We start from the raw sequence: 27,635 nt of genomic DNA on the forward strand, positions 1-27,635 counted from the left end.
AGTGTTTCATGAGGAATTATATGAGCAAATTACCATGAATGTCATTTCCTCATACATTTGTTTTACTATAATGTTAAATGGACATGCTACACACAAATGACATGCTATTGTTATTATGCCTAAGATAGTGCTTTTTGTTTTAATGAAAAAGTTTAAAGTTCTATATTCTGATAGTAATCATCGCTCAGAGTGTTTGTTCAGTAACTGGGGTTTCCCCATCTCTCAAGCTCTTTGATAAAAAAAAATATTTTTTGTAACCATATATTTTGTTTTTACTACCAGCTCTATATTAAATGAAATATTGTAGTTAATCTAAAATAAGTATTAAGATGGTTAACACTATTCTCTTCTGCCAGGTTGCAGTAAACGACGAGGGATACGGCACTCTGGAGACAGTCCATGGCACCACCAGCTCCAAGAAGCCTGTGAAGAGAGTCACATTTAACCCTCAAGTTCAGGTACGAGTGTTTCATTAATAATACGTTAGTTACATTGGCATGATTGCATATCTCTGGCTCTGCTGTCGGGAAGAAACCACCTAACTCCAAAATGTTCATTTTTCAGGAAATTAAAAATTTCAGGAAATTAAAAAAAAAACATATATATTTTGAAAACAAAGCAATACTGCCTCATCAAAGTTGGTGTTGTGACTTTTATATATTATCTATTACTTGAATGAGAGGGGAGTTTGTTACTTGAATGAGAGGAGGGTTTTTTACTACTTTCAATTGGTTAAATATTTTCAAAACGACACAGACGTAAAGGGTGTTCAATAGCACTGAAAGAAAATAAGAAAAATCTAAAATGGAGTTAGGTGGTTTCCTCCCGACAGCAACGATATATAAGTATATGTAAACAAATAAAATGATAACAGCTTCTTAACAACAATATAAGATTTCAAATCCATTTCTTTTTTCTTTTCTACACAGGTGCAGGAGTTCGAACGGGAGACCCACGAGAGAATCAGACTCGTAATCATACCTGATTCTGAGTCTGATTCTCTCGAGCCACACGTTCCTCCTAGGGTTAGGGTGGCGAGGAGGAAGCCGAGGCAGACTGTGGTGAACTAGTGGGACGACGTTTTGAGAGAGGTGTATGGACAGCCTCTGGCCATGCCCATGAACCCAGGCCTTGTTTAGGGTGGGTTCATCCACCCTAAAAGACTCCTACTGGCTGGACAACAAGCCATATCTGTTCAATGGACAAGACGTCGCAGAACTCGCCCGGCGGTACGCAGGTCAGGATCGCAACCAGGTCTTCTCCAAAGTGGTCGTTGAACTCAGGAACAAGTACCCAGGTCACATTCTACCAGATGAAGACCTGCAGTGGGTGTTTGTGAATGCAGGAGGCTGGATGGGTTCCATTGATATGCACACGGCTGCCATCTTGCCAGCAAGGTGCTACCTAGGTGCAACTTCCCATAGACAGCCCATTCATCAAAACAGAAAAGTCATATTTAATTGTATTAAATAACATCAAACTCACCAACATTGCAGCTGTACGAAAAGCTTGAATTATCGTCTTACTATCTGCAAAGTGTTTTTCATAAAAATCCACCGTTGACATGTTATGAGCAACTTCCTGTCAAGAAATTCCTTGCAGATGATTATTTTTCTAAGTGTCAGAGTTTGGAAGCACTCGTTATCAGTAAAGTAACCTCCTGCTGCCTCCTGCATTATGTAAACAGGTGGTACACATGGGCTGTTGAGTGATAGTCAACGAGTACTTCCAAACTCCAGCACTTAGAAAAAAAAGAATTAGAATTCCCTGAAAATAAACAAAACGACGTAGCTACTCACCGAAACAAAGCCTGCTAGACCTTGGTAAAAGTCTATTCTCAAAGCTGGGAAGCGTCTCAGGTCCCTCAGCTTCTCTCTAAAATGCACTTTGTGCCATTTTAATAAAGTAATTTAGTACCGGACAGTAATTTGTTCTACTACTACATTTGGGATGCATTTTATTTCATGACAAAAATACATTTTAGAGAGAAGCTGTGGAACTGAGACACTTCCCAGCTTTGAGAATAGACTTTTACCAAGGTCTAGCAGGCTTTGTTTTGGTGAGTAGCTATGTCGTTTTGTTTATTTTCGGTGAATTCTAAACCCTCGCACCCTTGGCAGTTGGAAAACTGCTAGAGAGCAGTTGAGGCGTGCCCGGCAGGGCGTCAGTGAAAGAGACTGGCTGACGCACTGGACCAGGGCTAGGGTTCCATGTGCGTCCTGCACGCCTCACTGACCGAACATGTGCTACTGTTTGGTACAGCAGTGGACACTATACAGGACACTCTGGTCGATACTGGGCTGAATCTCAGAGACCATCACTGGAACATTCAGACAGTGGAAGGAATTTACCACTAAAGGCCAAACCACACCAAAGGGTCGGACAAAACGTTTTTTATTTTTTTTTAATAATTTTTTATCCCACAATTTTGTAACCCATTTTTCACCCCTGTGTCAATTATCTAATGTGATCCTGGGCTCTACACACCCTCCGCCAACCTAGTCCCCATATATGGGGGACATGGGGAGAGCAACAGACTTGAACTCATGCTTCCTTCATGCCTGAGTGTCCAAGTTGCTCCTTTACACCTGACAGGGGGGAGTTTCCCTGGTTGGACGTAGCGCGTGGAAGGAACACGTTATTCCAACCAGTTCCTTTCCCCTCCATCAGGCGCCCCGGCTGGCCAGGGGGAGGCAGTTTAGAGACCAGGATTACTGCATGTTTTTTGTGAGGGTACCTACCCTAGGGGACACGGGGAGAACATGCAAACTCCACACAGAAAGGCCCTTTCGCCAACCCCGCCTCGGGTATGGGCACTGATGACGCGGAGGAGGAAGCACGCCGCCAGCACCCACAGCATCCCGAGTGGGAATCGAACCCAGGACCTTCTAGCTGTGAGGCGACAGCACTACCAACTGTGCCACCGTGCCCCCAACGTTTTTTAAGGTCAACCACATTATTGCAACTCATTGCAATAATTGACCTTAAAAAACGTTTTGTCCCGACCCGACCCTTTGGTGTGGTTTGGCCTTAAAGGGATAGTTCACAATTTTTTAACTTAAGTTGTTTGAAACACTTGCCATTCATATAGTGGTTGCAACTGTATTAATTGATTGCCTGAGTCCTGTGGTGGGAGTTCTGCTCTGGTTTTCGTGAAATATTAAGTAGTTCCGGTCATTTTGTGGGGGGCACTGGAGCCATGCATTAAAAGTAAATGAATCCACAAAACTAGCGTAATTTGTAGGCTATTTTTGACCTATTTATAAAATAATAGCGAAACTTTCGTCCAACTTTGACCCCTCTATCACATGGAACTATTTTTTGGGCGTAGTGATATGGACACAAAAAAAACATTGTTCCGTGTCATAGAGGGGTAAAAAATAAACGAAAGTTGCACTATATGGTAGAAATATGTCAACAAATGACGCTAGTTTTGTGAATTAATTTACTTTTAATGCGTGGCCCCAGTGCCCCCCACAAAATGACCGGAACTACTTCATATTTCACCAAAACCAGAGCAGAACTCCCACCACGGGACTCTGGCAACCAATTAATACAGTTGCAACCACTATATGAATGGCAAGTATTTCATACAGCTTATGTTCAAAAATTTAACTATCCCTTTAAAGTGAAGTTTGATGCCCTGGACACTTATAAATATGTTGATCTTTGTAAATACTTTTATATTGTTTGTTTTTATTGATTGTGCAGTGAAATTGACATTTTTTTTGCATTTATTTAGCTGTGGCCTGTTATACTGTTTATACATTTGTGGAGATATTGTAAATAAATTAGTGTGTGAAATAACAATTTTTGCTTTTATTTTTTACCTGTGAAACTGATTATTTGAATACGCTAACAGCCTGAATAACTTTAAACATCTGATCATCAAAATGGACAGCAAACAACTCTGTGGATACATTTCATTATACAGCAACTACCAAACATAACATAATAGGACATGGAACATGTCCCAAATAATATAGAACTGAGTGACTTAAAAAAGTGCATGGTTTGAGAAGGTGAACTTTAGTCAACCAACAACGTTTAAGTGGTGCATTGCAAAACATTCTCCAACACAACTGGGATTGGGGGACTGTTGTGGATGTTCCACATCACAGCACCAGGTGGCGGCACCAATCGAGGGAGGGGGGTTGTCTCCGCCCATAACAAAGCTACGAAGAAGAAGAAAGCAATAACAGGAAACGTGAAAGTTGATCAGCAGCAGAGCTTTTGGTGGTCAGTTCACTCTCAGTTAGTAGTTGGCTGTTGTGTGTTCAGTGTGGGAGGTATGGGGCTGTTAGCTGAGAAAAACAATCCCTTTATGTGTCTCCTCTTCGTTCTCTTGGCAGTGGGACATTACCAGTGGGTAAGTTTGTTGACGTTCGTCTCTTTCTACCGACATAAAAGATGACTGAGTCAGCCCTGTTGGCTGTTGCTTATTATTATCATGTGAGCCTGGCGTGTTTTTGTGTGTGCGCGCGACTTATGCTAGTTTGTAAATGAGGGCTGTTGTGGCTGTTAATTTTGCTGCTGCTGTTCTCTATAATTATTAACTGCCTGGCCCCTCCCTGTGTTACTGTAGGGAGATGGAAAATAATGTTGTGGTTTTATTATAGCTAGCTGAATTAACTGTTTTAGCACGCCGGCTACAACTTGAGATGGATCAACGTACAGTATCTCTCTGGGAGAACACATTGTTCACAGTGTCTTGTCGTCAAGATGCGATGCTGCTGGTTGGGATGACAACAACGCTGTGGAATGTGTTACTGTCCCCCCCCCCCCCCCCCTTTGAAGTGACAGCCTAGGCATCCAGTCTTTAACACAAGAGAACGTTAGCTAAAATGATACTCTGCACACTGGTCTGGCAATAATCCTCTGACATAATAATCCTCTGACACACACAACCCAACCTAGATAGGTAGCTATAAACGGTAACATCCAGGCATCCGAGGCATGTAATGCTGAGAGTTTACTAGTTCATTATAATCTCTTGCGTTAGAAATGGATACATTTAACATGATTCTACTGTGCTGCTATTTGTGATGACACATTATTTGTGGTTATTACATCACGCACACAAAGACAGTGGATAGGTTTGCCCCGTCCAAAATACAAAAAAGGTAACCGATCGAGGGTCCAGAAAGGGGAGGGTTTAGTGACCCCTCTAGCCCTAGAATGGCTGTGATATTGCATACATTTCATGTATCAAATCAAATCAACCTTTATTTATATAGCACATTTCACACAACCGAAATTGATCAAAGTGCTTCACAGGAGAAAATAAAACAAGGCAAATTACATAAAAAACAACAACAAGGAAGGAACATATGTACACAGACACAGAAGACAGACAATAAGAATATGTAACCATTTAAAATCAGATAACGGTGAGTTTTAAGAAGGGATTTAACAATCTCAATGGATTGGGCAGCTCTTAATGTAGGGGGGAAGATTATGTGGAATAAAATGTATGTAATGTATCACAGCCTTTTCTAGGTTTGCTCCAGTACAAACTCAGTTTGATTTGGTTAGATAATGTGATCCACCGTCACGTACTTAAACATTGTCCTCACTTCACCTGTGCTTTTTTAGTTTGCTGTCCTTTAGTAATTAATAGATAACTATGTGATTATGTAGGTTAGGCTACAGAGCAAATTCTGTTCTAAACAAAGCTGAAACAGCACATTGGATATGTTGATAAGTTGCCAAACGTGTGATGCGGTTACTGTTAAGACTGTTGAAGGGTCAAAAACATCAACAACAACACAACAGGGTAGAATGAGGTCTTAAAAACGGCTTCTAGATGCACTGAAATGCACCTGGCCACATTCATGTTTGTTTCACTGGTCAAATGGGGTTATTTAATTTTATAACCAGTTGTAAAATGGCTCCAATAAAATAAAAACTAATTATGAAAGTGTGGCTTAGTGATTTAATTTTATATACTAGGCCTATAAGCCCTTGCAATCATCAATGTTCAATAATACTAGTCTACAGCTCTGCTTATAGGTCTGAAGACATGGGGTTTGTACTGTAGATTGACTTTGGTTATCTCATGATAGTTTACATTAAAGGATTATTTCAAGAGCACACTCTTGGATTTATTGAGACCTAACCTCATGGCATGAAGCACTTAAGAGACTTTTTTAAAGAAAAGCTGATGATACTGCCTAAAATGCTGGTATCGGCGACTCGGCGAGTATGCCACTCTATGCCACTCCCATACCACATTCAACTGTAATGTTTCAGTTGCACGTTTTATACTCTTACTGTACTATAATAATAAGAGGTACTATATAACTGTACTATATACATTATTAGTTTGCAAACTTGTACCTCCACAATTATTCATGGCATTTTGATTTAATACTACCTAGACCCATGGTTCTCAAACTATTTCATTTCAAGGACAGTCAGACACCCATAACTCTGAGTGAGAGTGTACAAATTTAATTTGTTTCCATTTGTACACTGAGTTACAGAGCTGTAAAGGGTCCATTTGGAACACTCTCAAGGAACACTCAGGGATTGGTACTCTGTATCGACTGATACACAAGGGCATTTTGTATCGGGAACGATCCGTACCCCTCTATTTTCTTTATCAGCCTGTCCAAATTAACCTAGGGTTATTTTCCATTAGGATGTGTCTAGGCAGCTCTGAGATTACATTCAGTCCTTCCAGTTTGGTGAAACGTCCAAAGTAGTCAGCGCCCAACCTGTGCATAATATGGTTTGTTGCACTTCAGTGCCTCTGAAAAAACTAATTGTGGAAATAGTGGCATTTGAATGGTGGCCTTGAACTTAGCTCGGACTAGGACAGGGGGTTGTGGAAATAGTGGCATTTGAATGGTGGCCTTGAACTTAGCTCAGACTAGGACAGAGGCGGTAGCCTAAGTCATAAAACATTGTGCAAGCGAAGTGAAGTTCCCTAACGCACCCCTCTTTTTTTGCCCCTCTCAGAGGACTGGGAACACGTGCAAGAGGGCTAAAGCTGAATAGTCAGCTAACCGAAGAGCTGGTTAGACAGATTGCAGACAAGCTGCAAGATTTATTTTGCAGTCGCAAACTTCAGCCCATTCAGATGTTTTATTTTTGTTAGGATAACACCCCCCCCCCCCCCCTCCCTACAAATGATACACTACAGATAAAAAATAAATAAATAAATAATCAAAATTATAGTGTTTAGAGTAGTCCTCTTCCCCCCCCCCCCCCCCCCCCCACACACACACACACACACACACTTTTTTTAGGAAGCTTCAGTCAATAGAAGCTACTAAGCACATGATGCAGTCAGCCTGCGCTCAGCACAAATATTTGGATACAGCAGGTCTGTCGAGCCTCGAGAGATGATGGGGCCAGTTGTTATTTGCACTTTTGCAGAAGTAAGATTTTTAATTACAGGTTCTGTAAACAAAGGAAATGAAACATGACTAACCATGACTAACTTTGGTCATGTTTCATTTCCACCTTTAAACTGTTTAATACCAAAATTAGACTATCTTCACAATGCCTTGCACGTGGTGAGCTTGTAGATAATCTAATTTATGTGCACGGCACAGAGTATAAACCAAGCTTTAACTTCAAGGTGAAACACAATAGTTAGCCTGAAACCCCAGATTAGAATGGTTTGATCCTTTGCACAGACAACCGTGTCATGTGGTTCAGCTATGATAATGCGTTCTGCATTTTGGGCTCTCTTCAGGGCAGACATTGTAAATTATGTAAAATGCAAATTGGGGTTATGCTCCATATCTTAACTAAGATAATTGTATTCCGTGTTTCTGTCCATATAGCATCTTGGTTGAACTCACACTGGAAATGGGGACTTTCTGCAGAGTTTAAACATGAAGCTGCCATGATGGCCAAATCGGATTTAAGCCAAAAAGCACACAAGAGAAATGATTGTCCAGTAATGTGTTGCCTTTTGTCTCAGGTTCAGGCCCAGCACTGTGTGTGGTACGGTGAGTGTGGAGACTCTCCTGTTGCAGGGAAGAAGTACAACTGCAATTACACTGGTCCGCCCATAGCGTTGCCTGCTGAAGGCAATGAACTTCTCACGGTAAGTACCCCACACACACACACACACACACGCAGTCAACACTGGAACCAACATTCTGCATCATATTCAAGTGGTACTGTACCGTCTACTGTATTTGGCTACTACTCATGAAGCTCACTGAGGATGTGTTTGGATTTCATGTAGGAGCTGTGTCCTGGCTATGTCTATGGAAACCAAAGCTTGTGCTGTGACGTGGCCCAGCTCGGTACGCTCAAACGAAGCCTGCAGCTGCCTCTTCAGTTCCTGTCTCGGTATGATTATGGCTGTAATGTTAACCACCAGGCGATCATCATCACATGGTCACACACTGTCCTACAAACATTCACTTGAAAATAATTATTTGGCGCTCGCGGGTGCCGCAGTGGAAAAGTGCCTGCCCACCACCACCGAGTTCGAATCCACCGTGGTGCCATCAGGCTTTGTCGAGCATCTATGTACGAACACAATTGGCCCGTCCGTGTTTAGGGGAGGGGGGCTGGGTGGGGAGGCTGAAAATAGTCACAGCATGTAATCCACGGGCTGGGGCGGCAGGTGAGTCGGTAAGATTACAGCAGCAGTGACAACACAGAAATGTGTGTGGGGGAGGAATTAATTGGGGGGAGAAAAAGGGGTAAAAAGTCAAATAAAAGGCGAAAGCCACAAAAAAAAATCAAATAAATAAATAGAAATAAATAAAACAATTATACACACACACAGGCTGGCTGTCATTCAAAACGTTTAGTACTGCACTGTACTGTTAAGTGCCCAATCTGCCCATACGGTTTGATTTGCAAGCACCAAAACATATGTCAAAAATGTTGACATTATTTCCGCGAACCTCGCTTTAGTACACAAGTTGGCAAGTAGATTGGCTCGCTGTCTTCATTTTTTTTTAGATTTATGGTCACTCTTTCAAATCTTTTCTAGTCCGGAGAGGTCATTTCCACAGTTTGATTATCTTCCTCTGCTACTGTGTGCAGATGCCCTGCCTGTTTCTTCAACCTGATGAACCTGTTCTGTGAGCTGACCTGCAGCCCACACCAGAGTGAGTTCATGAAGGCCACCCAGTTTGGCCCAGAACCTGCGCTTAACACGTCCGCTGTCGACGTGACAGAGGTGGAGTACTACATCGGACAGACATTTGCTAATGGTAAGTTCATACAGCGGCAGTCTGGTCACTTAATGTCATTTTTTTAATTCTTTTATTTTTTACTTAAACTACTACTACTTCATTGACAGGGTTCTCCCGGGGGTCTGTACTTGTAGCCTGGCTAATAAACCAGACCGAATCAGCCGTTGGCAAAACAAAATTGCCTGCCGGCGGATTATGGTCTGGAGAGGCTCAATTGTACGCCCATTTCCTACACCAGAGAACTGGTGTGGCCAATTGGGACACGGTATGCAATATGGGCGGGCTTTGGTACAGTGACGTTCAATGCTTGAGACCTTTGACTGACAGTATCTCTGACCAATTGCGTCAAAGAGAAAATGTTTGAACCCGCCCCCCGGGAAACAAGATCCATACACAACATCTCCAGACTCAAATACCACACGACAGTGTGATTTGAGTCTGGCTTATTAGCCAGGCTACTGTACTTGGTCCACTCCCCTCTACACCAAATCTCTTCCCCCAAAATTGCAGATCGACATGCATATCGTTGCTGTCGGGCAGAAACCTCTTATCTACAAGCTCCAAATGCGGTGCGAATCGACGTGTTTTGAGCGTGTACATTTGAATCCTGAAAATGACATTTTTGGACCCGACAGACGATATACACGTTGCATTGCAAGTGCCGAATGTTAATGTCTATTATGACATAACATGTGACAGAATTGGGACCCTAGGGTTCATGGGATTAAGTGCAATAATGCCAAATAGTAATGAAAGTTGCTATTGCTATGACATGGTCAGGACACAAGGGAACAAGTTGTACTTGACTACTCTGCACATTTATCTGTGCACGTCAGATGAATCGTGCTGAGTAGTACAACTACATCACTTCCTTACTTCCACTCAGGCGCTGCCTCGTGCTACCCTGGGGTGACTAATGGTTGCTATTGTCCTATATTTAGCAAATGGAGCCTTGCTTTATATTGAATGAACTCGAACTGCACACATGACCTCCCCTTCATTTCCCAATCTCTTCTACCCTTGCTTATCAAGTCATGCTTTTATACACCTACCATGCAGGGGGGGGGGGGGTTATTTTATCCAGAGGTGAGGTGTTTAAAAAAAAAAAAAAAAATAGTTCCATTAGTTCTTTATCTCACATTTTCATTTTCTGGTTTTACCAAAAAGATACCCAGTTTTGCTAGAGAGGATATATTGCACATGAGCTTCAGGAAATACTACTTTAATAGGTGTCCAGGGTCTATTTTTTCCTCAATGAGCAGTTACAGCACCTCCAACCACTGCAGATGAATAAAGTATAGTGTATTAAACATATTGTAACAACTCTACCACACGGATTGGTTCAAATCACTATTTATTCATTCAAATAAGTTCTGGATTTCTGTGTTATCAGTCGTGCTTTGTTGTTGCACAACTAAAGCCGCAGCGGGAATGGGGGTTTGTCCGGGGTGGGGCATTGTTGACGTTCCATGGTTCAAAGATAAGTCAAGTCTGATGTCTTTCCTATCTTGCAGCCATGTACAATGCTTGTAAGGACGTGGAGAATCCTTCTACCAACGTGAAGGCCCTGTCACTGCTGTGTGGTAAAGAGGCCAAGGACTGCAACGCCACCAACTGGATCCAGTTCATGTTTGACATCAATAACGGCCAGAGTCCTTTCTCCATAATCCCCAAATTCTCTGGTAAATCGCTTTTTAGTGCTACAGCAGATTACGTTGTTGTCCTATATTATATCGTTGCTGTCGGGAGGGAAACCTCATAACTCCATTTTTGAGGTTATTGATTTTATTTCTTCAATAAATCAGTGCTATTGAACACCCTGTGTTACTGTCTGTGTGTTGTTTCGAAAATATTGAACCAATGGAAAGTAGTCTTTGAGAATGACAGCTCTGCTGTTGCAATCATCACCTTGACGCGTTCGTGCCGTTTTGTCCTTGCAGATGCCCCGGTGTCTGGCTTCACTCCCATGAACAACGAGACGTTTGCCTGCACAGAGGGCCTGGATGATGGCTCGGGTCCATGTTCCTGTCAGGACTGCGCCAAGGCCTGCGGGCCCAAGCCAGTCCCCCCTCCTCTGCCTCCTCCCTGGACCATCTTTGGCGTCGATGCCATGTATGTGGTCATGTGGATCTCTTATCTGGCTTTCCTCCTCATCTTTGTCACCGTTGTGCTGGGAGCCTACTGCTACAGGTAAAGAACCAGCACATACCAGTGTGTCTCTCTCATGTAGTCTGTTTTATGTATTCATGGTTTGTCTTGCATGGATGGACCCATATCGCACACAAAGCCATGCGTACGTTTCAAGGCTCAACAACTACATCCGCTCATGTGATTGGAAATCGGGGCCGATCACGTCATTTTCAAATGATCGGAATCGGATCGGGAGCAAAAAAAAATCGTGTTCGGGACATCTCTTGTATCAATATTTTATCCATATCATGATGTTAGACTGGATATTGTCTGTGATTTTGGATATTGTACTATTGTAAGTGTCGTATAAAAATATCGGATCGGGAATAATCGGTATCGGCAGATACTCAAAATCAAATGATTGGGATCGGTAGCAAAAAAACCTGTGATCGGCGCATCCCTGTCAACAACTAATAATGAAGCTAATAACTTGGACAATATATGTTGACGTTTTGTATTTCTTTAGCTGTTTGTGTTAAAACAATTTCTATATTTTTCTTGCCTACAGGAAAAGGACAATCACGTCTGAATATGGCCCCATACTGGACAGCAACAACCCACTGTCTCTGAACAATGACAACCCTGACCGAGGTACAGTAATGTACTTGATGAAGTATCAGCTAATGGGGTGGGGGGGGACCTAAATAAACTCAAGTAATCACAAAGCAACGTTTGCCGTCAAACCTTAAGGGCCTGAAGTGAACACACCAAGTTGTTGTCAGGCAATCGGGCCATCAAAGCCTCCTGACAGACATCCTTTTATTTGACTTGGATATAACAAGTTGGCACATGATGAGCTGGGTCAACCGCAATCTGGGAACCCATCGGCCAAAAAAAGAAAAAACAGCACCCTCTGCTGTTTGTAGCGCAGCACAGAATCTGTTCTTGAGAGATTAGGTCAAACGTGGCTAGACTGGAACTGACCTATGCTTTCTATGGCATAGACAGCTCCCGGCAGGATCCGCCGGGAGAAACTAGACCCAGCTGCAGGACATGAGACTAATTAATTAGAGCGACAGAGAGGAGTGTGTGCGTCAATTTAACAAGGCTGCTGACGATCCGCAGAGAGAGAAACGTTAGTGCTACTGTATGCTGAATTGAAGTGGACAGTGGACACAAGCCCAGACTTTTTTTCTTCTTCCTGGAAATAAAAACGTCGGTTTCCGAGGCTAAAAGTGACAAACCAGAGAACTAAACAAAGACATAGGCATACTCATCTATTGGCAGTGGGTAAGGAATAAGGACTCCGTTGCCTAGTTTTCACCAGGTTTTCCCATGTTCAAAAACACTCCCAACATAGTTGGACCAAGGCAGCTTGGCCTGTTCAGACCAACTCATTCTAGGCCAAATACGTTTTTGTCTTCTTTTAACAAATTGCCATCCAGGCCAAAGACGTCTTTAACGTCTTTTTAACATTGGGAAAAAAATTAAATAAAAATGTCTTACAATCTTACAACTCTCTTTCTAAAAAAATAGAACAAATCTATGTTCGCCTGTGCTGAACTATTTAGCTATGTATGAGTTTTAAAAGGGAATCGATGTGATAGGATTTCAGTTGGCCTTTCACTTCGGATCTGAACGTAATCCCTGGTGTTTCTCCCCCTTATCCGTTGTAGATGCGACGTGCTGCGAGACACTCGGCGAGCGCTTCGAGAACGCCATGCGGCTCCTCTTCACCGCCTGGGGCTCCTACTGCGTGCGGCAGCCCCTGGTGGTCATACTGTCGACCCTGGTGCTGGTGGCGGCCGCCTCGTCGGGCCTGGCCTACATGCGCATCACCACGGACCCCGTGGAGCTCTGGTCGGCCCCCGATAGCCGCGCGCGCCAAGAGAAGGACTTCTTTGACGGCCACTTCGCGCCCTTCTTCCGGACGGAGCAGCTCATCATCACCACGCCGCTCAACAGCACCTTCACCTTTGAGCCCCAGCAGGGGGCCGACGTGCCCTTCGGCGCCATCTTGGACAAGAATATCCTGCACCAGGTGAGCCGTGCACGGAGAGGGCAGTGGTGGAAAGTAACTAAGTAGAGTGACTTAACCCATTCAGGACGGGAACCCCTTTTGGTGTTTTAAGCATTATGTAATACTTTAGCTATTGAAAAATAGCAGATATACAAGCTCATAGCATGCCGCATTACGAGCTTGTAGGGGGGGGTAAAAGAAGCATGTCTTCTCAAAGGCACGCATAAGAGGTTTTACATAAAGATCAGCCATTATCGTTGGGTTGTGTTTTTTTGAGCGGTGCCCTCCACTACATTACGCAGCTATGTGTGTGTGTGTCCCAATAGCGTCGCAGTCCCGCCATGACGTTCATGACGACGAGCCGCGGCCCGGAAATGAATTTCCTATAATTTTTTTCCCCATAAACTTCAAAAAGTATTCATTTAACCCATTTTGGGCGGGAACCCCTTTTGGTGTTTAAAGCATTATGTTATACTTACTGAAAAATAGCAGATCTATTTTTTTAAAGTCTTGAAAATGTGGCGCAAATCTTTAAATGTATATTCTTTCAGAGCAAACGTTTTGTTTTAACTCAAATCTGTGCTTCTGGGAGGTTCCTGGAATAACATATTTTCAGATGGGGGTCGGTGGCCAAATACATCATTTTTGGTGTCCTTGACATGAAATATTGAGCACCACTGATATAGAAATATAGGTATTTCAGAAAACTGTCAGGATTTAGAAGACATTTATAAAAGCCTCGGACAAAACCAACACGGATCGTGACAAGTCATGACAAACAAATAATCACAAAGAAATGTACCGTGCCCTTTTTTTCTTCTTTCAAATTATTGTTTTTTCACGATCCGAGTTAGCTTTGTCTGAGGCTTAACGGATCTTTAAATAAATACTTTTTGAAACGTCTATGGGAAAAAATGCATGGGAAATTCTCTTCTGGGTCCCTCTACGTTCTGAAAGGGGGGGCGGGACTGCGACGCTCTATACGCATCTCTCTGTTGCTCATTGGGGTTTCTTCCTACTGGACAACTATAGGTGCTGGATTTGCAGCTAGGCATCGAGGGCCTCGTGGCCGAGTACGACGGGCACAACGTGACCCTGGAGGACATCTGTCTGGCTCCTCTGGCCCCGTACAACAACAACTGCACCATCCTCAGTGTCCTCAACTACTTCCAGAACAGCCACGAAGTGCTGGACCACATCAACGGGGACGAGTTCATGACCTATGCCGACTTACACACTCACTTCCTCTACTGTGTCAGGTGGGAATGTGTGTGTGTGTTTTTGTTTTTGGAGGAAACTAAAGTTTCGTCCTCTGGTTTAAATTACCATCAGATTTGTGAGTCTGTGAGAGTTTAGAGCAGTGTTGATTTAGTCGACACAACTATGACCTTTCTTTTTTTTTCGTCGACTACCTTTTCTCACTGACGAAAACCAAATGGAAACTAATTGAAATCTAAGCTATGAAAACTAAGAAACTTTTCAGGAAGGCATGGAAATCTATTTGAAACCTGCATGAGATAGGTAATAAAACATACTAAATAAAATTTTTGCTGTCAAAGTGACGTTATCTGACACAGGAAATAGGTCGGAATTTAAGGTTGGACCTCAACAGCTGTATTTGAGTAAACGCAAGAAATGGAGCCAATCATTCATGCTTCCTCATTTTCGTTGGCTCCTTTGTTGTCACACAAAGAGATATCCAGAGAACATGTAGCGATGGAGAGTTCATTCATTTCCTCAGAGAAGGATGAGCTATTCTCGCCATACCTTCATGGCCTCTTTGTCTCTTCTTCCTTTCAGTTCTCCAGCATCCCTCGATGACATGACTGTCCTCCATGACCCATGTATGGGCACCTTTGGAGGCCCTGTGTTCCCCTGGCTGGCTTTGGGGGGTTACGACGGTGAGCTCAAGTCACACAAATTGGATAAGGAAATGTTAACCGAAGATGTGCTACAGAACGCACTCTTGAAATTCCAATTGTTTTTGTAATCTTTATTCCAAGTTGAAATGTTTTACTGTTCACACAAGAAGTCATTCTGTTTCGGTCGTCGATCCCCGTATTGGATATCATTTATTTATGAATACTTTAATCTTATGCTGCGTAGGGCATTAAGCAACTAGTCGAATATTCAACTAGTCGACTAGTAAATCCACTAGTCGACATTGTTGGTACTAGCCCCTAGGCCTAGTTAAACAACTAGTCGACTAGTAAATTAGGCAACTAGTAAAAATCACTGGAAATGAAAGCCCTAATGCTGCGTCTAGTGGTGACAAAAGCCACACTTCAACAGTAACTTGTGTAAATGAAATGTTAGGGTTTAATAACATAGGCAACTGGTTAACAGCGAGCATGAGCTTTTCTTTCCCTTACGGAACAGAGTAGGGAGGGAATGGTGAAACATAAACATATATGTGCTTGACATTTCACTGCATCATTGGAGCGCTGGAAAAAGTTTAAGCAAGCTCAACCTTTTTTGTAGCCATGAAACGTACCATAGTTACGTCATCAAAAATACCTAACCTAAAATACACAATCCCTGATTAGCCGCCACAGACATACGCAGCCGAAAACAGTACTTGCGCATATTGGCATCTCTAGTGCTTTTATGGGATTCTTCATGGTTTGGATATGCAGTACATTGGCAGAAATACCCCTTTTTAAAGGGGCTGAAAATATCATGATACTGTACATCACGTGGTCTCAGTGAAAACGGTGTGTCAAGTTTGGTCACTGGTCTTCGAATACCTTTAGTTACCACAACTTCGTTCAGTTTGTTTATGCTTTTTTTGGGGGGGGGGAATGTCACACAAGGTCTTCAAATGTTATTTTAGTTTCCATTATGGCTTCTCCTGTTCGGTGTTTATTACATGGCCTGATTGTGTCGTCACTTCTCTCGTTCCTCCTCCTCAGGCACTCACTACAACAACGCCACGGCTCTGGTGATCACGTTCCCCGTCAACAACTACAAAGACGACGAAGTCAAGCTGGGCAAAGCTCGGGCATGGGAGAAAGAGTGAGTCGTCACAATCGGGGCTCATCGCCATGTGGTTGGACATTTTTGTCAATTTTATTTTTCTTGTATGCCACGGACATACAAAATGAACGGACAATAATATTACCAGAAACACATAAAGAGTGGTTGGCCTACTTAGGACCATAACAGTTGTGTAACTCTGAGACATTTGGTTCCATTTGTACACTCTCAGAGTTAAGGGGGGTCCTTTACAAATAAAAAAATTGAGAACCACTTGTACTAGTTGGACTCATAATGTGCCATAGTGTCTGAAGTAAATCAGTGTCATACAGTACATATTCTGACTAGCTATGCCAGTCATTACGACGGCATCAAGGCCCACTGAAATACATTTTGTTCGACTAAATCAATTGTAGATTTAGTCGACTAAAATCTTATGATATTTAGTCGACTAAAACTAGACTAACACTAAAACATTCCGGGTGACTAAAATGTTATTAAAACTAAATAAACTATTCAAGAGACTAATGACTAAAACTAAAATCAAAAATGTGCTGCCAAAAACAACACTGTAATCATTCTTTTCGCACAAATGTTTTTTTTTTACCGTGTGAATGATGTGTGTGCATTTCAGATTCATCCGTTACATGAAGAACTACAACAACCCCAACCTGACGATAGCGTTCAACTCTGAGAGGAGCATCATGGACGAGATCGACAGGGAGAGCGACAGTGACATCAGCACCATCGTGGTCAGCTACGTCATCATGTTTGTCTACATCTCCCTGGCCCTCGGTCACATCCACAGCCTCCGGCGACTGATGGTGAGACTAGTCTCCACGTACTAGTGTGTTGTTCAGTGTGTCATCGTGTTAACGTCCCATGATCCTAACCAGTGTGTCATATAGTGTTGATTTTGTCGACTAAAACTATGACTAACCAGTGTATATTCCTAACCAGTGTGTCATAGTGTTACCATCCATCCTAACCAGTGTGTCATAGAGCGTCTCAGTCTCGCCCCATTTCAGAAGTACCGGGGTCCAGAGTCCCCCAGGGGTCTATGCTAGGCCCCCTCCTTTTTCCCCTCTACACTGAGGGCCCTTACTATTTTGAAAAACATTTTTTAATTGTTAAAATAGACAATCTACAAGCTCACAACATGTCGATGTAGATCGGCTAGTTGAACTATTAAAAAATGTTTTTCAAAATGGTAAAACAAAAGAAGTTTAGGGATAAGGGGTTTAGCATGGACGAAAATAGAGCCCTAAACCTCTCCGATGAAGATCGATCTACAAACATGATACTTGTGCTCACCCCAGAATACGGACGCTAGGCCGGGTCCGTGTGTTTGAATCACATTGAAGGTTGATTCATTCAAACGCCACTCTTAGTCAAACATGACGTACGAACACAAATGTTCAGCAATGTGGAGTGAAACCAGCCTGACACGCCTGGCGAGTTCATGGAACTGGTTAGTGGCAGATGACTGATTCATTGGGCTTTGTGCCAATCCTAGGTGGACTCTAAGATCTCTCTGGGGATAGCGGGCATCCTGATCGTGCTGAGCTCCGTGGCCTGCTCCCTGGGCATATTCAGCTACGCCGGCATCCCCCTCACCCTCATCGTCATCGAGGTCATCCCCTTCCTGGTGCTGGCTGTGGGCGTGGACAACATTTTCATCATAGTGCAAACATACCAGGCAGGTTCCAAATGATTTCTATCTACATCAACACCCATTTGTGGTGTTGTGTGAATGTGACAATTGTAGGGCAAAATCAAATGTGACCGTTTCGGATCAAGCCTAAGTTATTGATTTTCTTTTTTAATTTTCGTTTTTTCATGTCATGCGAAAGCAGGGAATCACAGCTTCAAATTGACATATTGGCTGTTCAGTTTTGGAGATATGACTTATAGAGTAATGTCTTGCAGAAACAGGCCTGAAAGGTTCACTTCTGTGGATTCTAACATCTACACCTAGCTTCATGTTTATTTATTTATTTCATATTTGCATGTCGATCTCGGCTCTGATATTTATTTCAGACACGTTGTAGTATGTGAAGAGTCTGCCTGTGCTATTAACTCATTTTGGATTAAAAAAAAGTTAGTCTTGCCACCATGACTGTCTGTATCTGTATCAGAAAGAGTCACAAATGTTGTGCTCTTGTGTGTCCGTGTGTCTGTGCGTTTGCGTACGTGCGTGTGTGCGCGTGCAGAGGGACGAGCGAATGCACCAGGAGGAACTGGACCAGCAGATTGGTCGTATCCTAGGAGACGTGGCCCCCAGCATGTTCCTGTCCTCGCTGTCTGAGACTGTGGCCTTCTTCCTCGGTACTACTACTAACGCACTACAACACCACTGTTGATTTTGACAGCAAATTTAGATTTTTAGTTTTAGTCATAGTTCTTTTGAAGAAAATTCCATTTTATCAACATTTTAATCACCTGAAAGGTTTTAGTGTTAGTCTAGTTTTAGCCAAACTAAATATAAGATTTTATTAGTCAACTAAATCTCCAGTTGTTTTAGTTGACTTAATGTGTTTTGGCAGGGCCTTGATGTTGTCGTAATGACAGCTTGTAGCCGATCTACAAGCTAACAACGTGTCGCAGTGCGACACGTTGTGAGCTTGTAGATCGGCTATTTTCAGAATGCAACCTAGCATAAAACTGGATCTCTCATCCACTAGTCCCCACCCTAACATTTTATTTGTTGACGAAATTGTCAATCGTCATGGTTTTTATTTTGTTTTTATTAACCCATTTTGACCTGAGATCAGATTCTAAAAATATCTTCTACATCCTGACAGTTTTCTGAAAAAGCTATGTTTCTATGTCAGTGGTTCTTCAATTTAAAAAAAATAGCAGACCTACAAGCTCGTAGTGCGCCACTCGGTGGCACGCTATGAGCTTGTAGATCTGCTATTTTTCAATAGCTAAAGCATAACATAATGCTAACACCAAAAGGGGTTCCCGCCCAGAATGGGTTAAAAAAGGCAGTCGCCGAACACGCATAATGATGATGAGAATAAAAGTGCTAATGATGGTACAGAACATGTGCTAATGATGGTACAGAACATGTGCTAATGATGGTACAGAACATGTGCTAATGATGGTACAGAACATGTGCTAATGATGGTACAGAACATGTGCTAATGATGGTACAGAACATGTGCTAACGAGTATGCTGAACGTTTGTCAGGAGCCCTGTCTGACATGCCGGCGGTGAGGACGTTCTCTCTGTTTGCCGGCTTGGCCGTCTTCATTGACTTCCTGATGCAGATCAGCTGCTTCGTCAGCCTGTTGGGCCTGGATGCCCGCAGGCAGGAGGTGAGAGGGGAACGTTGCTGCTGTTTTACTGGTGGTATCTATCAACCACTGTTGGTTTTTGGCAGCAAATTTCTATTTTAGTTTTATTTATATAGTCTCTTGAATAGTTTTCATTTACAATTTACAATTTAGGCATTTAGCAGACGCTCTTAATCCAGAGCGATTTACATTAAGCAAGAACAAAAAGCAGGGCAATACATCACATACATAAAAAGTAGTTATCATGAAACATGCGTAAGTTAAGAACATAACAGTGGAATATGATATCTATATAATTAAACTATACATATAAACTATACTATACACTATAAAGTGCTATGACTACATAAAATAAAAGCAATTCTAGTCCTGTGTTGAGGGGGCGGTGGCGATGACTCACAGGAGGAACGAGGCGGGACGCCATTAGACCAAACCAAGGTTACCAAACCTTTTAGCCTGTGACCCCAAAAAAGAAAATTTAGGTCTCCCCGCTGGGACCCAAACTAGTGAAAATTGCAGATCTGCTATATATTCACTACTTCTTATACATTCGTTTTTTTAATTTATGGAATTTCTTAGATTTTCTGTTGATTTTCTTCATGGAATTATAAAAAAAATGAATGTTGTGTTTTTTTTAATAATTAAAATTAAAATACAGGCTTAGGCAAGTCAGATTTAACTTTAATACCTTATATTTAATATTGTGAGCTTGTAGATCTGTTCAAGGTGTTACTTTGGGCTTGTTTATCTGTAAAGTCAGACCGATTCACCGGACCGATTAATTAAGCGGTCTGATTGATTAATCGAACTGATGCCGATTTAATCTAAAAACAACTAAAATCGGCCGATACTGATGTGTTTGCCGATTAATCTCCCATCACTAACAGGAACCCATCAAAATTGGTCCACGGCCCAACTTTTGGTCAAACCAGTGTTTGGGCACCAGTGGATTAGACTATTGTTTGTTGAGAGTGTATTGTGTGTGTGTGTGTGTGTGTGTGTGTGTGTGTGTGTAGGGGAATCGTCTGGACATCATTTGCTGCGTGAAGCTTCCAGAAGGTCAGGAAGTAAAGACTGATGGCTTCCTCTTCCGCTTCTTCAAGAAGATATACGCCCCCTTTATCCTCAAGGAGTGGGTGCGACCCATAGTGGTAAGTAATCCAATGATGCTATTGCTTTTTGTTACCGAAGAACAAAAATGATGGCCAGCTCTCCCACATGCCTTCTATGTCTTCTGGTCCGAGTACCAAATCAGTGGTTGACCTGAGGATGATTCTACAAAATGTCTTCTAAAATCATGACAGTTGTCTGAAAACCCTTGTTTCTATGTTAGTGGTGCTCAACCTTTTCTGGGGGTCAATGACCCCCAGAATTATCTTTATTTGGCCGTGGACCCCCATCTGAAAATATGTAGTTCCAGGGACTCCCCTGAAGCAAAGATTTGACTTAAAAAACGTTCGCTCTGAAAGAATATATATTCAAAGATTTGCGCCACGTTTTCAAGATTTTTCAAAAATAGCAGACCTACAAGCTCGTAGCACGGCACTCGGTGCCGCGCTATGAGCTTGTAGATCTGCTATTTTTCAATAGCTAAAGTATAACATAATGCTTTAAAACACAAGGGGTTCCTGTCCAGAATGGGTTAAGTCGAGATTTCACAGTTTCTATAACCTCCCCTCCCTTTCTGCAGGTAGCCGTGTTCGTGGGGATGCTCTCCTTCAGCATCGCTGTGGTGAATAAAGTAGAGATCGGACTGGATCAGAAACTCTCCATGCCGGACGTAAGTCTCTGTGCAGTTCTTGTCGAGATTGTGTCCTCGTACGTTGTGTACATGAGAAGCCTTGTGTGGATGGTGTCAACATTGTGCCGCTGCAAACGGAGAATAATTAAGTACATTTAGAATTAAACTAATCTAGAGTTTGTAGAGTTCATTAAACGTTATCTTCCAAGTTGAAGAACCTGAATCAATGTGAGAACTCAAATTAGGTTATAGCTCATTGTTAAAACAACATTTTGGTTATTAGCTCTTAATCGCAGAAGATCAATCTCTTTACTTTATTTATTACTTATTAGTAGTTAAAAGTTGCAGACAATCACACAATATTTGTTTTAATAACACGTACACACCCTTCTGAATTCCCCTATGCACCCTTTACTATAAGAATTTGAGTGTGAATTAAATACTGTACACTTACACATTTAATAATAGTTTGATTGAACTTCATTTTTTCACAGTCCTATTCGTGCCGTTTGTCAACTGGGAGACTGCATGTCAAACCGCTCGGTTCCTACGCATATTTCAGATCTTCTTTCTATCTTTCACATAGATCTGTGGTGTTCTGTGCAATGAGAACTTTCTGTTCCTTTTGCCTTAGAACTCCCACTCCTTTCACTACTATACATAACCTTCCTCTCTCTTCCTGTTCTGTTTTTGCCTAGGACTCCTATGTGCTGCAGTACTTTGAGAACCTGACCACGTACCTCCACACGGGCCCTCCGGTGTACTTTGTGGTGGAAGGAGGGGTCAACTACACCAGCCTGGAGGGTCAGAACAGTGTGTGTGGAGGAGTGGGCTGCAACAACGACTCCTTAGTCCAGCAGGTCTACTACTCCTCGCTCATCAGCAACTAGTAAGGAAACTACCAACCGTTTCAGTCTCAGTCACAACGGACAATTTGTACGAGACAAAATACGTTTGTGAATGAGAATCTGCAGATTGACTAGTTTCACTATCTTAGTGTGACACCGTTGTACGACAAAATTGTAAGTAGGGCTCAGAATCAGAGTCAGAATCAGCTTTATTGTCACATCACAGTAAAAAGTGGGTGAAATTAGTTTTTGTGCATAGTTCCCATCGTGTTTTTCTTCCAAGAAAACAGAAAAGGAAGAAGAGGGGGTTAAGGAGATCATGGCAGGAAAAGTAAAAGGTTTCAGATATTTAGAAGCTTGTTTCACAAACAGCACACTCGTAGGGTCTCTTAGCTTATTTACAAACGGCACAGCCGCAGGGTCTCTCTTAATTTACAATACCTAGTAAGGGGTTTTCAAGCTTGTTGCACAAACGGCACAACCACAGGGTGGTCTCTCTTAGCTTATTTACAGGCTGTACAGCCGTACAACCAAGGGGTCTCTTTTCCCACAAAGAAATGTACACATAGTACTTTTACCTGAGATAATATTTACCGGTATACCAGTAAGACGCCCTGAGGGCGAGAAGCGACCTGGTCGCGTGCACGCATCAGTGTCGTGATCTCCATATATGGAGAGGGCCATATATGGTGGCGTGAAGTGTCACGAGGCGTAATGTCACGAGGCGTGACCATATATGGTTGCGTGATATACATAGCCTCTGTTGGAGGGGAGCGACACAGACGCCCTTTTACTAACACCTACTGTATCCTTTCCACAACGGTAGATGCAGGTTTTCATAGTAAATGCGACCTAGGAATTGTTTTTTTTTTACATATTTGTTGTGCGTTTTGCTCGCAGCACTACCATCGCCTACTCCCCCTCCTCGTGGCTGGATGACTACTTTGATTGGGTGAAGCCCCAGTCGTCCTGCTGTCGATACTTCAACAACACAGGGGCGTTCTGCAACGCCTCAGGTAAACCATTAACCCCGCCGCCCGCCCGCCGCATTCCACATGCTCTTCTCCTCTTTTTAACCCAGTTTGAGGTCGATTCCATGTAAACGTCTTCCAAATCTGATAGTTTTCTGAAAAACGTTATCAGTGGTTCTCAAACCTTTTCATGTCAAGGACCCCCAAAATTAATATATATTTGGCCGCCGACCCACATCTGAATATGTTGTTCCAGCCCCACCCCGCCCCCAGAAGCAAATGTATGAGTTAAAAACGTTTGCTGTGAAAGAATATATATTCAAAGATTTGCGCCACATTTTCACAATTTTGTGCAAAATATAAAGGCTCAGATCTACAAGGTTGTAGATCTGCTATCTTTCAACAAATAAAGTTTAAAATAATGGTTAAAAGTGTCATTCTGGAACTGGTTGGAATAAGGTGTTCCTTCCACGCGCTACGTCCAACCAGGGAAACTCCCCCTGTCAGGTGTAAAGGAGCAACTTGGATACTCAGGCATGAAGGAAGCATGAGTTCAAGTCCGTTGCTCTCCCCATGTCCCCCATATATGGGGACTAGGTTGGCGGAGGGTGTGTAAGAGGGCCCAGGATCACATTAGATAATTGACACAGGGGTGAAAAATGGGTTACAAAATCGTGGGATAAAAACTATATATATAAAAAAAAAAAAAGTGTCATTCTCTGACGACTCCATGGATACCCGGTATGTCACCCGCGTGTGTGTTTTAAAAAAACAAGAGGAAGTTGTTTTGAGCAATAAATTAGCACATGTAGTAGCACATGATGACATTTGTGCTCTTTAGTTGAACTTGGATTCCTATTATTAAACTTTCCTTTTGTGATTTTTTTTTTTTTTGGAAGGAAGTAGTGACTGTTACTGTATGTTTAGCATGTCACGTGAAGTGTTCCCCAGCGCCCCCACGTCTTATTGCTTGGTCTGGTTGGAACATGCTGTGACTCTGTGTTTCTCCAGTGGTGGATCCATCGTGTCTTCACTGTCGACCCATGACTGCCAGTGGGAAACAGAGGCCTGAAGGGGAAGACTTCTTGCGGTTCCTGCCCATGTTTCTGTCCGACAACCCCAACATCAACTGTGGGAAAGGGTAATTTAATTTGTGTTTAAAATAATTATTATTGGAGTGTAAGGGTGCAGCAGTTGGTTCAATTATTAGTCTCTTGTTATCTTCTTTTTGAGCTGTGCCTCCGCGCCAATACGCAGCTGTGTGTGTCCCTATCATATGTAAGTCTGTATGTCTAAGCACGGCCAGCTGCAACACGGGTAACTCTGTCATTTCTCGACCGTTTCGGACGCAGGAACTCGGGCCTTGCCCACTTTCTCAGAGCACAGTACACTACAATACAGCATAGTACAGTACAGTAATTATAACAACAAATGTATAGTTGCACCGCTCACTTCACACAGGTGTGATTTTCCTGTTTGTATGTAGTAGGGCTGCAATAGTTAACCACTATTATTGTTGGCAGATCTTAAACCAAGAGAGGGACATGACACTCATGGCAGTATCACTTCTGATTCCCGTCGTACCATTACATTACGCTGCTTCCTTCTCACCAAACCTTTGTTTGACCACTTAAAAAGAATGTCTGCTTGTGTGCTCCCCCCCCTCCCCATAGTGGCCATGCTGCCTACAGCTCAGCGGTGCACCTGGATCCAAATGACACGGGCGTAGGGGCCACCTACTTCATGACCTACCACACCATCCTGCAGAATTCCTCCGACTTCATCCATGCCCTGAAGATGGCCCGCGTTCTGGCTGACAACATAACGCAGGCCGTGGGCCACAAGGTCTTCCCTTACAGGTAAACCTTATTGGAATCAGACCAAACGGCTTCAATCAGAAACTGTCCGGGGTGCTCACAAAAGCTCGAGTAGACGTCAGAATGACCCCAAGCGTGTTTGAAAGTGGAAGAATCCCTTTAATTTGTATGGTATTATGACAGTCGAGTTTGTTTTGAACTCAAAGTTCAAGGGGACTATACAATTGTGCCATAGATAACATCGTTCACAACAACGTTTATAGCCCATAGGCTAGCAAATGTTTGACCTTAAATGGGTCCATGCATTCACATATTCACTTCATACTTCTAATCCAATGTATCCTAGATTTTAGAAAGTCTGCATAGTGCATACAGTACAATACAGCACAACACTAACTGATACCACTTTATTTATCCCATGGGGGGGAAAGCAGGGTGTTGGGAGCAGAGCGTGAAGAAAAGTGTGCCATGAATATAAATGAACTTAATATATAAGGATGGAATAGGATAATGGGGCGCTACAGTATAGAGCACAGCCAGATGAGTAGAGGCAAAGGTTCCAGATAAACATCCAAGTAGATCTTTTATAACCTCAACAGTATAATGAACTTTGTCTCATGGTTATTCTTGATAAGTGTAACCCTTTAGGTCGTCCTGCTAGTTTGTTTTAAGCCATTTCGACCTGAGGAACGCATCTGTGTCGCCTTAGCTTTTAACCACTTTAACCATTATTTTAAACTTTAGCCGTTGGAAAAATAGCAGATCTACAAGCTCGAGCTTGTGGATCTGCTATTTTTGAAAAATCGTGAATGCGGTGCAAATCTTTGAATATATATTCTTTCACAGCAAACGTTTTTAATTAAAATCACAGCAAACGTTTTTAACTAAAATCTTTGCCTCTCATGGGTCCCTGAAACAACATATTTTCAGATGGGGGTTGGCGGCCAATTACATATAAGTTTTGGGGTCCTTGACATGAAATCGTTCGATCCCTCGGGGACATCGTTTGTACGACTCAGACATGTTCATGGCATGCTCTATCTACGGGCAGCAGAAGTGAAAATGCATTTGGAAGGGTGCTCTTTAGAGGTAGCCTGGTGAAACCACTCCCCCTGCTGGACAACATTTGCATTCTGCCAGCAGGGAGAGTCTGGGAACTCTCAGGCAGAGATGATGTACTCCGGTCCAATTCTGGCCGGAGCGATATGCGGCTGTATGAGGCCGCTAGAGGCGGGATCAATGCGAGACTTATGACATATTGAAGCGCTGCCACAGCGCAAATGTAAACACAACCTAACAAGACTACAACTCGAAATTATTATGAAGATATCAAATGTTTGTCCCGCTGCTTCCGGGTTCATCGTTTCTGCTTGAGAGATCCCAGATGCAGGCAGGAGGAGGGAACTGGTGAACTCGATACTGCCGCAATCTGGCGAAGTCAGGTTACTTTAGAGGCCGTTCAACATTCAATTTTGGGAATGATTGCTCCAACATTGGAGCCAATCCAAGGAAGCTTTGAGAAGGAAAGGAAATGGTCACGTGATGATTTAGGCGATGTTATCTGCTGGTGTTGATCCACTGACAGTGAAAACTTAACAATGGTTTCAACACAGCCATCTTTTTAGAGTGCATTGTGCTTCAGTATGTTTACAAGCTTCATGGAGATGCTAATTTTCCTTTCCAGCTCCATTTGGCACCTGCCCACAGTACAGTGCCAAAACTACTAGTAACTGGTATACTGACCATGGTATTACTGTGCTTAACTGACCGCCAACTGGCCTGACCTGAACCCCACAGAGAATCTAGGTTGTATTGTCAAGAGGAAGGTGTGATACATGAGACTGAACAATACAAATTAATTCACGGCTGTTATAAAAGCAAACCTGGGCTTCCATAACACTATATACCTTTCAGATGGTCGACATTTCTCGTTTAAAAAAACCTTTTTTTTAGTGGTCTCGTAAAATATTCTAATTCATTGAGATTTTTTGATTTTGTACGCCATAATCATCAAGATGAAAACAAAAAAAGGTTTTAAATACTTCACTTTATGCACAATGAATTGAGAATATATGAAAGTTTCACTTTTTGAATTATATTACAGAAGAAGAAAAACTTTTACAAAATATTCTAATTCATTGAGATGGAGTTGTATATTATTGACTCTATTGTAGACCCCCACAATGTTAAAACTTTGACAGGACAACTTTGTTTTGTTTATTTCAACCAAGCGTCATGTTTAGAGAAAGTAAAGATGAGTGTTCTTTTTTTTTCATTTGCTGCTTTCTTTTATTTATTTTGTTGCTATTTTTGACAGGGGACGGGGGCATTCGAACAAGTGGCTCTTAACCCATTTTGACCTGAGATCAGAAAATGTCTTCTACATCCTGACAGTTTTCTGAAAAAGCTATGTTTCTATGTCAGTCGTTCTTCGATGTTTCAAAAATACCTACAAGATATGAGCTTGTAGATCTGCTATTTTTCAATAGCTAAAGCATAACATAATGCTAACACCAAAAGGGGTTCCCGCCCAAAACGGGTTAAGGCCTTAAAAAAAGCTACATTTTATTTCCTGCTTTCCCGCGACCCCACGTTTCGTGTCTCCCAATGAAATGAGCTCTGTGAACGTTCTATGCAACTAACACGTTGCTTCATG

General features: G+C 42.5%; 1 protein-coding gene across 1 annotated transcript in view; it reads left to right on the plus strand.

Annotated features, from left to right (window-relative positions):
- The first annotated feature begins 4,215 nt into the window (after positions 1-4,215).
- Positions 4,216-27,635, plus strand: part of npc1 (Niemann-Pick disease, type C1) — a 29,975-nt gene continuing 6,555 nt past the window's right edge. The window contains exons 1-21 of the mRNA XM_079488726.1: positions 4,216-4,369; positions 7,937-8,062; positions 8,207-8,313; positions 9,022-9,191; positions 10,688-10,855; positions 11,114-11,363; positions 11,872-11,954; positions 12,980-13,344; positions 14,356-14,582; positions 15,124-15,224; positions 16,236-16,338; positions 16,934-17,123; positions 17,816-17,998; positions 18,513-18,627; positions 19,496-19,623; positions 20,619-20,753; positions 21,293-21,382; positions 22,042-22,232; positions 23,092-23,207; positions 24,174-24,303; positions 24,836-25,021. Of these exons, the coding sequence (XP_079344852.1) occupies positions 4,292-4,369; positions 7,937-8,062; positions 8,207-8,313; positions 9,022-9,191; positions 10,688-10,855; positions 11,114-11,363; positions 11,872-11,954; positions 12,980-13,344; positions 14,356-14,582; positions 15,124-15,224; positions 16,236-16,338; positions 16,934-17,123; positions 17,816-17,998; positions 18,513-18,627; positions 19,496-19,623; positions 20,619-20,753; positions 21,293-21,382; positions 22,042-22,232; positions 23,092-23,207; positions 24,174-24,303; positions 24,836-25,021 (3,242 nt within the window). The 5' untranslated portion in view covers positions 4,216-4,291. The remainder of the gene's footprint in view (positions 4,370-7,936; positions 8,063-8,206; positions 8,314-9,021; positions 9,192-10,687; positions 10,856-11,113; positions 11,364-11,871; positions 11,955-12,979; positions 13,345-14,355; positions 14,583-15,123; positions 15,225-16,235; positions 16,339-16,933; positions 17,124-17,815; positions 17,999-18,512; positions 18,628-19,495; positions 19,624-20,618; positions 20,754-21,292; positions 21,383-22,041; positions 22,233-23,091; positions 23,208-24,173; positions 24,304-24,835; positions 25,022-27,635) is intronic.

This window comes from Electrona antarctica (assembly GCF_951216825.1).
Source record: "Electrona antarctica genome assembly, chromosome: 19".
Taxonomy (NCBI): domain Eukaryota; kingdom Metazoa; phylum Chordata; class Actinopteri; order Myctophiformes; family Myctophidae; genus Electrona; species Electrona antarctica.